Below are 13105 nucleotides of genomic sequence, written 5' to 3' on the forward strand. Positions count from 1 at the left end.
GTTGTGGAATTAATTGCGTAGTGGTGCATGCTGTCCGTCTGTAGTTTGTGTGGTAATTCAGCGAATTTTTCATCTTTCAGAGTATTGTGAAGTAGCTTTAACTGTTTAAGTTCATTGCTGAGATTCAATGAACTTCCTTTAAAATTTGACCATAATTCTGAGTTATTAATGACAGGTATCTCACCAAATGCAATGTAAGATTCATACATGGTGTCGGTAAGCGTTTGATGTGTCTGAATTGTAGACGTTTGGTGTTTGAGTACACAGTCGTCTTGTAATTTCAGAAGTGTTGCACCTTGTAGTTCTAAATGAGTCGTGATGCCCTTACAGACGGCCGTAACTGTTGTATTGTTTTTTGACCCGAATATCCATTGGTTCGCATGATACAGGGGACTCCAAATAATGTTCGATTTTGTTTCCTGCACATTACACGTATTGTCAGATATGTTTTTTAATAGGTTAAATTTGCAAGCGTAAGCCTGTGAGCCGATGTTATATTTTGATTGTTTATCTGAACAGAGTAGTTTGTTTTCTGGTTGCTTGAAAGTCATACACTCCTTATACTGTTCACGAGTTAAGGCAAAATATTGGTCTCTATGTGGCGTGGCAGCTAAAAATGAAGCTTCTGGAACTATTGTCATCATTGTATTGTTGACTGTTGCAGGAATTGGGACGAGATTGAATAAATCGAAATCCTCATGATCGGTTAATGGCAGTTGTTAGACAACTATCAAATGATCTTGTGTGATTCCACTTTGTGAAGACATCAACGTGTATAAATGAATAACGTCCTCTTGATTAAATGGAAGACGAAGTGAATGAGGTAAATGGCCCTTGATCTTCATGATTTGGTCTTGAAGTTGTTGTGGAGACATCAAAAGAGAATTAATTCTGCCATGTTGAGTATCAGTTAAGACATCAAATATCGCAGCTTCAATTTTTATTAATGTGTGTGCCATCCATGTAAGTTGGGTTACCAGTGATGTATAGATCTCTAGGTGGTTAATACGTTTAGTATTATGATTAGTGTAATCTACTATTTTGTTTGTCTCATCTTGTAGTTGATTCATTTTAACTGCAATGGCTTCTGTAGTTTTGCTGAATATATTTAGCGTTGAGTCCATGACTGTAGTCTGATTTTTGATCATTTTTGATAGTACATCTTCATTATTGTTGATTTGAGTTAGAGTTTTAGAAATCGTTTCAGCATATTCTGAATCTAAAACACCAAATAATTTGTTAGCAGTATTTCCAACTATATTGATGGCTCCTCTGGATGATCGGTGTCTCGTCATAACCTTCGTTTCAGTTCGTAATTCTATGTTAGTATTATTGAATTGGCGGACGAGCTCATAACAGCTTTCTTGTTGCTGTAACAACGGGCACAATTGCTGAAGTGCTGCTGTGCCATTTTGAAACCTTTCGATCTCCTTTCGAATAGGCGCGAACTCAAAGTAAGTGATAATTTTCCATCTTCCAATGATTTGATTTACGGTGCCAATTCCTTCAAAATATATTCCGGGTTTGTTTGGAAATGATATTTCTTCAATGGGTTTCGAAAGTATTAATGGCATCATCAAAATTGTCACAAGTATGGTCATCATTAAAGATGTGCCATCATATATCTTTCGACGCTTTGGCAACGCTTCACTAGGTTCATTCGTTCGTCTTGTTTGTGTGACAGTAGAATTTTGTTTTGTTGGATTTTGATTAATGCTGCCTTCAGTGGGTAGGGGGGCCAATGATCGTAATGGTCGTCTAAAAATCCCATTGGCTGCTTTTATGTCAGCTACACGGACCAATCCATCTTCTCCTTCATACACCTGTTGCACCCTGCCAAGAGGCCATTTGTACATGGGTAAATTATCATCTTTAATAATGACTAAATCACCTTGGCATAGGTTTGCCTTTTGTTGTTTTCATTTGTACCTTGATTGGAGTTCATTGAGATATTCCTTTGACCATCTTCTCCAGAATTCTTGTTTGAGTTCAGAAACTAGACGCCATCGTGATGATAAACTCATTCGGCTCTCCTTTTGATAGGGATCCACATTAGTGGTAGGTGGTTCGCCTATGAGAAAGTGTTCTGGTGTAAGCGCTGTTAGATCATTTGGATCGGATGACATTTTTGTTATCGGCCTTGAATTTAACATGGCTTCTATTTCAGTTATGACTGTTGTCAATTCTTCATAAGTCAATGAAGCGTTGAAAATTCCTTTAATCATTAAATGTTTAGCTGACTTGACGGCAGCTTCCCAGAGTCCTCCAAAATGAGGAGCTCTTGGTGGAATGAATTTGAAGTCAATTCCCTTGTTACTACTGGTCTTAATGATCTTTTCTTTACCATTTTCTGAATAAATGGTAGACTGGAGCTCTTGTAGTTGGTTTCTCGCCCCAACAAAGTTAGTCGCATTGTCACTATAAATTGTTTGGCATCTTCCTCTTCTGCTGATAAAACGTTGAATAGCGGCTATGAATGCCTCTGTTGTCAGGTCACTCACCACTTCTAGGTGAACAGCCTTAGTCGCGAAACAGCAAAATACTGCTAAATATGCCTTTGTTGGCCTTTTTCCTCTAATTTTATAATGAATCCATATCGGACCACAGTAATCAACTCCTGTGGTAAAAAATGGTTTAGTCAGAGTAACTCGGTCAGTCGGTAAGTTGCCCATGAGTTGGTCGATCAGTTTTGGTTTTGCCTTTGAACAGATGACACAGCTGTGAACAATGTTTCGCGCCATAATCTTTCCTTTAATCGGCCAGAAGTTTTGTCTCATTATGCTTAGCAATAATTGTGGAGCACAATGGAAATTTTCTTCATGTTTCATTTTGAACATCAATTTCACTATTGAGTGATTGTAAGGAATTACCATTGGGTGTTTAGCATCATATGGCAATGTTGATGCTTCAAGCCTTCCTCCAACACGAAGTACACCTTGTTCGTCAATGAACGGTGCTAAAGTATTTAGTTGACTCGAACTGTTGACTGCTTTACATTGTTTTAAATCAGAGATTTCCTTTGCAAATTCTGAGCCCTGAATAGTTTTAATTATGAAGACTAATGCATCTCGTAATTCCTTTGGAGAAAGTGTTCTTGTTGGTGATTGTGTGCGATGAAATACACGGCGAACATAAGCAATTGTTCTTTGGAGGTATCTGAATCGATGATCAATTTGATTTATCATGTGATCAGAACCAGTCGTTTGAATGATAATGTTAACTGTATGTCCTTGTCGTCTTTCGATATCAGTTGAGATGTTAAATGCCTTTGGGTTTGGCTGTTGCCAAAATTCGTTGCTTCCATGAAGAAAGAGTGGACCAAAAAACCATATATGTGAATAATTGAACATTTTAACTTTTATTCCTCTGGAAATGATGTCAGCAGGATTATCCTTTGACGCCACATGATGCCATTGATCAGCATGTGACATCTCTTGAATTTTGCTAATACGATTTGCTACGAATGTGTGCAATGAGGCAGATGAAGATATTATCCATGACAAAACAATTTCGGAATCGGACCAAAAGTAGGTTGGCACGTTTTGATACTTTAAATCTTGATTAACTCTTTCTGCTAATTCGACTCCCAGCAATGCTGCGCAGAGTTCTAGTCGTGGAACTGTCTGTTTCTTTAATGGTGCTATTCTAGATTTGGCGCACAATAGTCTCGATGTTATTGTCTTATCATTATATATTGCTCGCATGTACATAGCTGCTCCATATGCCTTCTCTGATGCATCCGTAAACACGTGTAATTGAATCGAACAAGGAACCGTCGAATTAAAAATATGTCTGGGTACTTTCACAGTATTCAATGTTTGTAAGTCATTCCTAAAACGCTTCCATTCTAGCTGAGCCTGAGGTAACAGTTCCGCATCCCAGGAATAGTTTTGTTGCCACAATTCCTGCATGAATATTTTAGCTGTTACAGTAATGGGGCCAAAAATTCCCAAAGGATCAAAAATTCGAGCTAAGTCCGATGCCACAATCCGCTTCGTGATAGGTTGCTCTGATGACATCTCTGCCTTACCGCAAAATTCGTCTGATTTCGGGAGCCAAATAATGCCTAATGTTTTTGTTGGCTTTATGGCTGAGTTATCTAAATCAAGGTTGATTTCTTGGTCTTCTATCGGAATGTTTTGTAGGAGTCGTGTATTATTTGAGCACCATTTTCTCAGTTTAAATCCTGATTTACTGAGCAGTTCCGTAAGTTGTTGTTGAGTGTCTAAGGCGGTAATGATGCTGTTAGTTCCGCTTAAACAGTCATCTTCATAAAAATCATTAAGTAATGCAGGTGCTCCAAGCGGATAGTTGGTCATATTATGTTTCGCAAGGTGTTGAAGACATTTCGTTGCAAGATAAGGGGCTGACTTCGTTCCATATGTAACCGTTTTCAGTCGGTAATATTGTATACCATCATCAGCACTTTTTCTCCAGATTATCAGCTGCTGTGCTGTATCTTCATTATGTACTTGAATTTGCCGGTACATTTTCTCAATATCAGCCGTAAATACAAACCGGTGTATTCTAAAACGCAACAGTATTGAAAAAAGATCACTTTGCACTGTTGGACCTTTGTGCAAAATATCGTTTAGTGCTAAACCGCTTGATGTTTTTGCTGATGCATCAAAGACAACTCTCAATTTGGTTGTAGTGCTGTCAGGTTTCAAGACACAATGATGAGGAATGAAATATTGTGCTCCTTTGACATCTTCCGGGCAAACTTTTTCCATGTGACCTAATGACTCGTAGTCATCCATGAACTTTATGTACTCCTTGTATAAATTTGGGTCCCTTTGTAACTTCCTTTCCAGAGAACAAAATCGATTGAATGCTATCTCACGCGATCTACCAAGTGTTGTGGGATCATCGCGGAAAGGTAAGCGTACAATGAAACGACCATCGTGATTTGTCTTTACATGATTTGTAAAGTGATTTTCACACCATTTCTCAGATAAAGTCAAAACCCTTTCTGCAGTCTCAATGTTATCTAACTTCCAAAATCGTTCTATCATTTCTGACATTTCACCAACTTCTCCTGTAGTAATAGCGCATGTTGGTTTAATATCTGTTGTAGTTTTAGTCTTACCAACCACCAACCAACCTAGAACCGAATTTTGTAACAGTGGCGAATTCTTTCCTATTATCAATTGTTCTGGTTGAAGTAGAGTATGATAGAATTCAGCACCAATCAGCATGTCAATTCTTCCAGATCTGTTAAAGCTGGGGTCTGCTAATTCTACATTCTGTGGGATCTGCCAATCCGAGATATCTAGGTCTCGTGACGGTTGTGCTGATATTATTTGTGGCAATACAAATGCCTCTAGTCTCGTCCTGAAGCTTCCATTAGTAGCCTGCAGTTCAACATTTACGCGAGATTTTGAGTTCCCGAATTGACGGCCAATACCTTCGATCGATAGATTTGAATTTGTGGTAATTAAAGATAACTTGTTGATTACTCTTTGGGTTACTAGGTTCACTTGAGAACCTGAGTCGAGTATGGCACGAACATCACACGTTCGTCCATTGTTTGCAATAATGCGCACCTTTGCAGTGGCTAGCAGAACGTAATTACGAGTACACTTTGCATTAGTTGTTGCTGTTATGGATGGCGATTCATTAGCGTTGATCAATGTTGTGGTTGACTTTGTGTTTGTTGCTGGTGCCCTTGAAGGTTTAGGTGACTGTTGCTCTAAATGAAGCAAAGTGTTATGCTTCTTGGCACATTTTTTACATGATCCAGCTTCACAAACCTTTGCTTTATGATCGGATTTGAAACAATTCACACATAGTTTTTGTCGTTGAATCTAATTTAATCGTTCAGGAGGAGTCATTTCAATGAATTTTTTGCAATAGTAGATCGGCTGTTTATCTGTATTACAAACTTTACATAGATCTGAACAAACCATAGTTACGGCTATCCTTTTGTTGGGTTTATGTACTGCATTGTCTCGTAGACCTATAGCCTCAAGTGACTGAAATTTCAATTCTAAAAATTCTAAGAATTGTTTTATTGTGGGCATCTCCCTTGGGTTAGTAAGAGTTTGTTCAAAACTGCAATGTGTATTTTTATCCAACTTTTTTAATAGTATGTGAACTAAAATTGGATCCCAAGTTGATGTTTCAATATTTAAATTATGAGGTTCACATAGACTTTCCTTTGTTGTGTCATGCATATTTTTAATGGCTTGGACTGTTGGATGGTCATATAAAGAGTTTTGAGCTGTCAAACGTTGCAAAACTGCTGATACTAGAACTCTTTTATTCTCATATCTACTTTGTAGTAATTGCCATGCCGTCTCATAATTTGCATCTGATATTTGCAAATGCTTGATGAGTGCTTCAGCTTCGCCTTGAATATTGGTTTTCAAATACCAGAGTTTCTGTGAGTCTGATATTCTTTGATTGTGTATCAGTTGTGCAAACAGATCACTGAATTGTCGCCAACTCAATCTCCACTGAACTTTGGAAGAGATATTGTTGGCAAAGTAGCTGATGGTTGATAAGTTGACCTAATTGATGTCTCAATCTTGGTCGATTTACTAGTCCATTCCACCATTGTATCTTGCACCAACTGTTCCAGTGCTAGATAATGATTGCAATCAGGAGGGTTGTCTTGCCGTTCCTGAATAGTAAAATTTAAACCTTCAGCCTGATCCCATAACTTGGTAAGCGTAGCTAATTTTACTGCAAAATATTGTGGTACCTGTTGCTGGTTATCTTGTCTCACATTGTGGATGAGACGATTGATTGATTTACATACTGCATTTCGTCTGTTGACTAATGCCTGAATAATTTCATTCTCTTGACCACCAGTAGGTAATACTATTTCAGGAGCTTCAACATCATTATTTATCTGAAGGTCCAACCCCTTTATTGTTGATGGTTGAGCCTTAATGGGTAATGCTTCCAGCTCTTGAGTTATTGTGGTGATATATTTGTTACCCAAATTTATGATTACCATGCCGTAATCTTGTGTGAAATATTCCGATGTTCTTGCTAGTACATCGGCTTGCTGTAGTTGCTCATCATTAGCCTTGAAGTCAGCTAATAACTGTTCTAAAGTTGTTTTACGATCTTCGAGATATTGACGTGTTTTCCTGCTGGGTGAGTCCTTCTTGAAGTTGCGAATGATTCTGTCGATCTCTGAACCAATTGAATCCTGCTGGTCAGTTAAAGTGGATATTGATTTTCGATCCATGGTTATTGTATTTCCGTTGAAAAAATTTGTTTTCAATGAAGGTTTTTTGTAGACGCTGCTGGCTCACACTGAGTTGCTCTTGCCAATCACGTCGGGGTCACCAATGTATACCACGTAATCTGAGGTGGTATCAAATACTGTATTTTCTTACTTCGTTACACTGACTATTAGGCACATAAACCAATAATCAGGTATTTATGACGAAAGGCTTGCAGGCACATAAACCGTTAGCCAAGTAAGTAAATAATTTTTATTTATTTGCTACAGTGGTTAAACGGCACATCTACCAATAACCAAATTTTGATTTTGAAGTAAAGACGATTGTTTTCGCTCTAAAACTTTATTATCAATATTGTTACCTTATATAGTATAGATTTACTTACTAAGCATAATAATAATTACAATTATTGATGACTAAAATAATAATTTAAATTTCACATATTGCTGCATAAGCATAAATACAATATGTGAAGCTATTGAACTTATAAACGTAAACAAAGTATTTAATATTTACAATATTTATTTGCTGCATAAGTGTAACTACAAGCGAGCTAAAATATGTTAGGTTTGTTAAACTTAACAAGATTTATGTAAGGTTTTTAAGTAGAAATATTTTTATATAAAATTTAATAAAAAAAAACGTCTTATTAATACTAGGGTCGCCAGTGGTCGAAATTCGACCAATAGAAAATACAATTTATTTATTTTAATAGTATTTAAATTTTATTGATGAATTTGATTAAAATATGAACAAAATCTAAAGAAAGTTGTAGAAAACAATTTAAAAAATAAATTAAAATTTATAATTTCATCTCGTGCAAAATTATTTGTTGTGTTTCTGGTTTTGGCTTAATTCTTCCTTGTATTATCAATCCAATCAAATCGTTTAATTTAAATTTGTCGTCATATGTGACCACATATGCACCTGCGAAAGAAGAAAATAATTAGTATAAAATATGAAATATGATGCATTGTTTGAATGAAATACCGATAAAGTTTCGAACTGATGCTCCATTTTGAAATCTTTTCAACAAATAAATTATCTTAACATCTGCTCCGTACATTTGTTCTTCAGGTGATATCGGAAAGTTATCAGTATAGGAATCAGCAATTTTGTAGAACAGCACCTTCTTCTGAAGAAATTCGAAATTCTGACGCAATTTATTGCGTTCATCCTTCAATTTTCTTTAATACCTTAAATAATAAAATAATTAAAAAAAAAAACAAAAAAAAATCCTTCGATTTTCAATTGATCGCGTTTATTCTTTATTGAATCCATAATTTCGACAATGCGACTTTGCTCAACATCTCGCTCCCGTGTTAATTATCAAACAAATTCCTATACTCTGCCATCACGAAATCAAATCGCGGTATGCAGTGAAGGCAAGAAACAAAGAAATAAAATTGGCAAATGAACGAATGAAAAAAATTAAATATTGAAAAACATTCAAACTGAATGAAATCTAAAATGATAATAATGCATAATAATAATTCTATATTTTATATCACGAAGTTCTCAAAACTTCAGTGTAAACAATATTTTTTGTAAACACCCTTTCATCATTAGCCAAATGACCTTGTCCACCTTCATTACTGACATAAAATTTAAGTCCGTCAAATGATCTAACTCAACTGGCTGCAACGTAAAGTTGACCATGCGAAAAAACAGGTCTCCTCAACAATATTCCAACTCTATCAAATGTCTGTCCTTGGGATTTGTTAATTGTCATAGCAAATGCGCTGATGACTGTGGAAACTGTGTTCTTTGAAAATTAAATGGCAGTGCAGTCCCTGAATACGTCAAGTGTATGCGTGGAATCAAAACACGTTTTCCGCGAGCAACTCCAGTGAGTACTTCACAATCTATTGTGTTATTATGCATTGCTTTGACTCGCATTCTCGTCCCATTCACTAATGCTTGCTACGTATTTAAATTTCGAATTAACAAAACTATCGCATTAATCTTGAGCTCCAACTTATGTGGTGGCAAACCACTTACAATCAAAGTATTCAAAAATTCTACTGGATAGTTGCACACCTCACTGTTATCCTCGCAAATAATTCTGTCAAAACTGTAATAAACCTTTTTTTCACCAGCGATGCGATTCAATACATCGTTATTGATAAGTCCACAATCTTCATTAGTTGGAGCTAACACAACTGACTTCAACATTCTATCTGATAAAATGGTTTCATTAATATCCAAAAATATCATGTACTATGTTAAATTCAACACCTATCAAATTTGCTGGAATTTCTACTAAATCTTCACCATTGCCAATTCTCTTTAGAAATTGAACGAATTCCAACTCTTCGGGGAGTGCTCTCATATTTTGAGTTAACGTTATATGATTGAAAAACGGGAATTCTGCCCAACTCGTAATACAATTTGCAATCATTACTGCTATTATAAATAATGCCACCGAATTAATAAATCTGGCATAACTACTACTTTTTTTATATTCGGAACTGTATTTTCCATCAGATTTATAGGCAGTTTAAAAACATTATGGAGTGTCTTTCCACCAATCAATAAAGTGGAAGCAATACCACTAAATGCACACGAAATACAGCGAAGATTAAGGGAATTTAATTTACGAATTATAGCCGTTTGTGTGAATGTTTTCCCACAACCTGCATGGGCTGTCAAACAAAACACATTTGATCCTGTATCGTGATACTGAACTTCACGAATAACTTTATCAATAGTATCACGCTGTTCATTATTTGCGCAATCATAAAGCTCATTAAATAAACATTCTTCTACGAAAGGATCAAAAATATCGAGATCAGCAAATTCTGGCATTATTGTAGGTGTAGGCAAACCAAGTGACGTACATGTAACATTATGTGTTAACAAAATATCCTCGATTTCCAATAATACTCTATTAAAAGAAACATCTACACTACAACCATCTCTAACGAAATCTTCGCTTAAATGATCTCTAAATTCTTAATGGAATTGCTCAATTTCTTTGGGAGACACCATATACATCCGAGTAATAATTTTATCTCCTCCTCGTTGTCTTTTTTGCCAAGATTTTCTACTATCAATCCAAACATAATGCAATGAAATTTCTATATACGTATATTGATTAGCAGATGAATCACTTTGATTCAATTGAAAGAAAGCTAATAGCTTCGTAAGCTTAGGATTTTCTACTGCTTGTCTTTCTTGGCCTTCGCGAAATATAATATTTTGTCTTTGTGGCAAATGAATCACAAGACGAATTATAATATGAGACTGAAAATGCATAGGAAATTCATATATTCGCCACATAGCCTCAGTTGATCCCACATATCGACCATTCAAAAAATTTCTAACGTCATCTACTTCAACTTGTACTTGTTAGTCATTTTCGTTTGTGCTTTCACTTTGAATTAAAACAGTTGCACTATCAAAACCCTTATATACATATTTGTATATGTACTTAATACTTTTGACGGAAGTGCACTCCTCGACATTAATGTGACAATTATATTTTGCAAACAAATACGGGTTGTATGGAACGACATAACGATTATCTAAAGACTTTCCTCTAACATCAACGGAAACATTATTATCGCGCCGTCTATACAACGGATAACCATTAACTGATTCTTTCGTTAATTGTACAAAATCCTTTGGAAATTGTTTTGAATATTTTCCATCTTGCATACATACAGAGCTTGGATTCAAAACACCGCATGGTGTTGTTTGACAACAAATTCATGTAATTTTGGCTGCAAATTTTTATCCGGTATCTCTGCACAAACTATTTTATCAATATCAGCCGGCCCGACAATTTTGTCATTTTCACATAAAGTTATCAAAATGTGAGCATGAGGCAAACCTCTTTTTTGAAATTCGATTGTATATATAAGAGCCTCAACTTTGCCAAAAATATATTTATTCCAAATGTCAGAAATGAGTTCTTTTAACTTCGATTTAAATACACGCACAACTATTTCAGGCCTGAAATGAGATGATTCATTAGGATCAATATTATATACAATTTCCGCCCAATTCTGATTGCAAGTCATTGTAACAAAAAGCGATGGCTTGCCGAAGTACTGAACAATTGACATTGCATCTAAGTAATTTTGATACATGTTTCTCGGAGACCCAGTGAAGGATGAAGGCAAAATCACTTTACGACCTAAGCTACCATCTCCTACTTGATTCGTTTGCAAATAATCACTAATATTGTTATACACATCTGCCCTCAAATTTACTTGATTCTGTCTTATAAAATGTAGTCGACATCCTTCTATTCTCACATACATATCAACAATGTATTGCAAAAATAGTTTTTGCGATTTATGCAAAAAGCTAAATTGGTCCCTTATTGCAAATCTGAAGCATGCAAATTGTAACATTGTAACTTTATTTCGAATCTGCCTACCATTAGAATTATGTTGCACGTTATGTGATATATTAACGTGCCAACCAAAATCTCCATTTGGGAATAGTAAAGGATATGCCAATGGTTCCAAAGCAGAATCTAATACTAATACATTCTTAACTACACCATTTGTTTTTAAAAAAGATATCATATTTCTCTCAAATGGTGGTTCACCATCTACAGTCGTAAATATTATATCTTCGTATATCTGTATCACGATTCACGGTAATTGCCATACAAATCTCTTTTTGTGCATTACATACTCTATCATAATGTTCTTTCATTGTACAAAATGAATATCTCTCGAATTGAAGTGTTGTTAATATCGATTCAACCAATTAATTAACCTTAACTATCACACAATTCACAATTAAAATTCATCACAATTAAAATTTAACTATCACACAATACACTTGAAATTAATCTAAAAATTTCAAACTCATTAACCTTAACTATCCACATTTCACAATTAAAATATATCACAATTAAAATTTATCAAAATTAAAATTTATCACAATTAAAATTTAACTTTCACACAATGCAAATAAAACGATTGATATCAAAGGATATTTCCACTTCAATGCGTTTTTTTTATTCACAAACAATATTTGAAATTTAATGAGCTTTAAAAATCTGATTGTACAGAATCCACAAAGTCCAAACACACAAAGTCTACTTTTTTCCAAAAGGTGGAAAAAAAATCGCAACACAACAAATCCACCGTAACACAAATACAATTCGTCACACAAAAAAACTTTGAAAAACACATGTATTTTGTTGTTGTAGTCGCTAAATTTACGCCAACGCATTTTTACCTGTGTTTCCGTTAACGTACATGCGAAAAAATTGTTGTGCTCTTCTGCACGTCTTCACCTTTCCAACGGTATAAATTTTATCCATATATGTCAACGGCAACACAGTTAAAACGGGGTAACAAACTTTTATGTTAGCGTAATTATATATAGATTGAAAAAATTTAATTTTACATTATGATTATAAAATATATTTATAAATAAATGTTAAAGTATTTAAAAATATTAGCCAAGTTCAATTGAAAGAAGTACAAGTTGTTCACATAATTTATTATACTTATGAAATGAAATAGATTTGATTATTTACCAGAATTAATGCAAGATTTAAACCAGATATATGCTACACATTTTTTAGTTCATCTGTTTGATGAAAATTATATATATTTACATAATATAAAAATTAAAAACATATTTATTTTTTTTTGTATTGTTTATGTATAGAATATATGAATATTTTCTTCAGAATTTAAATGACCTTAAAAACTTAAATTTATTGGGGTTCATGATTTGATCATGATTATATAGCGCCTTATGTTTATGTTTTAAATATTTTAATCTCAATGTCAACATAGAATGCATACTTTCTAATATTTTAAAATAAATAGTAAAATACTTTCGCTAAACTGTTATATTAGAAATATGAATAGAACTTAAATGAAAATTTATCTTCTTTCATCATTATTGTGTAGAAATTTAAAAAAAAAACA

General features: G+C 34.6%; 1 protein-coding gene across 1 annotated transcript; it reads right to left on the minus strand.

Moving 5' to 3' along the window:
- Positions 1 to 719: 719 nt before the first annotated feature.
- LOC119666024 lies at positions 720 to 7201 on the minus strand. The gene is made up of 5 exons (XM_038075285.1): positions 6465 to 7201; positions 5886 to 6399; positions 3349 to 5807; positions 1930 to 3297; positions 720 to 1833 (listed from the first exon to the last, which is right to left on the minus strand). The coding sequence occupies exons 1-5, from the start codon at positions 7199 to 7201 to the stop codon at positions 720 to 722; spliced, it is 6192 nt and encodes a 2063-aa protein (XP_037931213.1).
- Between the last annotated feature and the right edge of the window lie 5904 nt (positions 7202 to 13105).

Source organism: Teleopsis dalmanni, chromosome 1, assembly GCF_002237135.1.
Source record: "Teleopsis dalmanni isolate 2A chromosome 1, ASM223713v2, whole genome shotgun sequence".
NCBI lineage: Eukaryota > Metazoa > Arthropoda > Insecta > Diptera > Diopsidae > Teleopsis > Teleopsis dalmanni.

What these genes read in the sequence shown, in the direction of transcription:
- LOC119666024 (XM_038075285.1), bottom strand. Translation starts at nt 7,201, where the DNA reads ATGGATCGAAAATCAATATCCACTTTAACTGACCAGCAGGATTCAATT. An exon ending in AGAGGAATAAAAGTTAAAAT is followed by an intron (nt 3,298 to 3,348) that starts GTTCAATTATTC and finishes TCTTCATGGAAG; the next exon opens with CAACGAATTTTGGCAACAGC. An exon ending in CTCAATGAACTCCAATCAAG is followed by an intron (nt 1,834 to 1,929) that starts GTACAAATGAAA and finishes GCCTCTTGGCAG; the next exon opens with GGTGCAACAGGTGTATGAAG.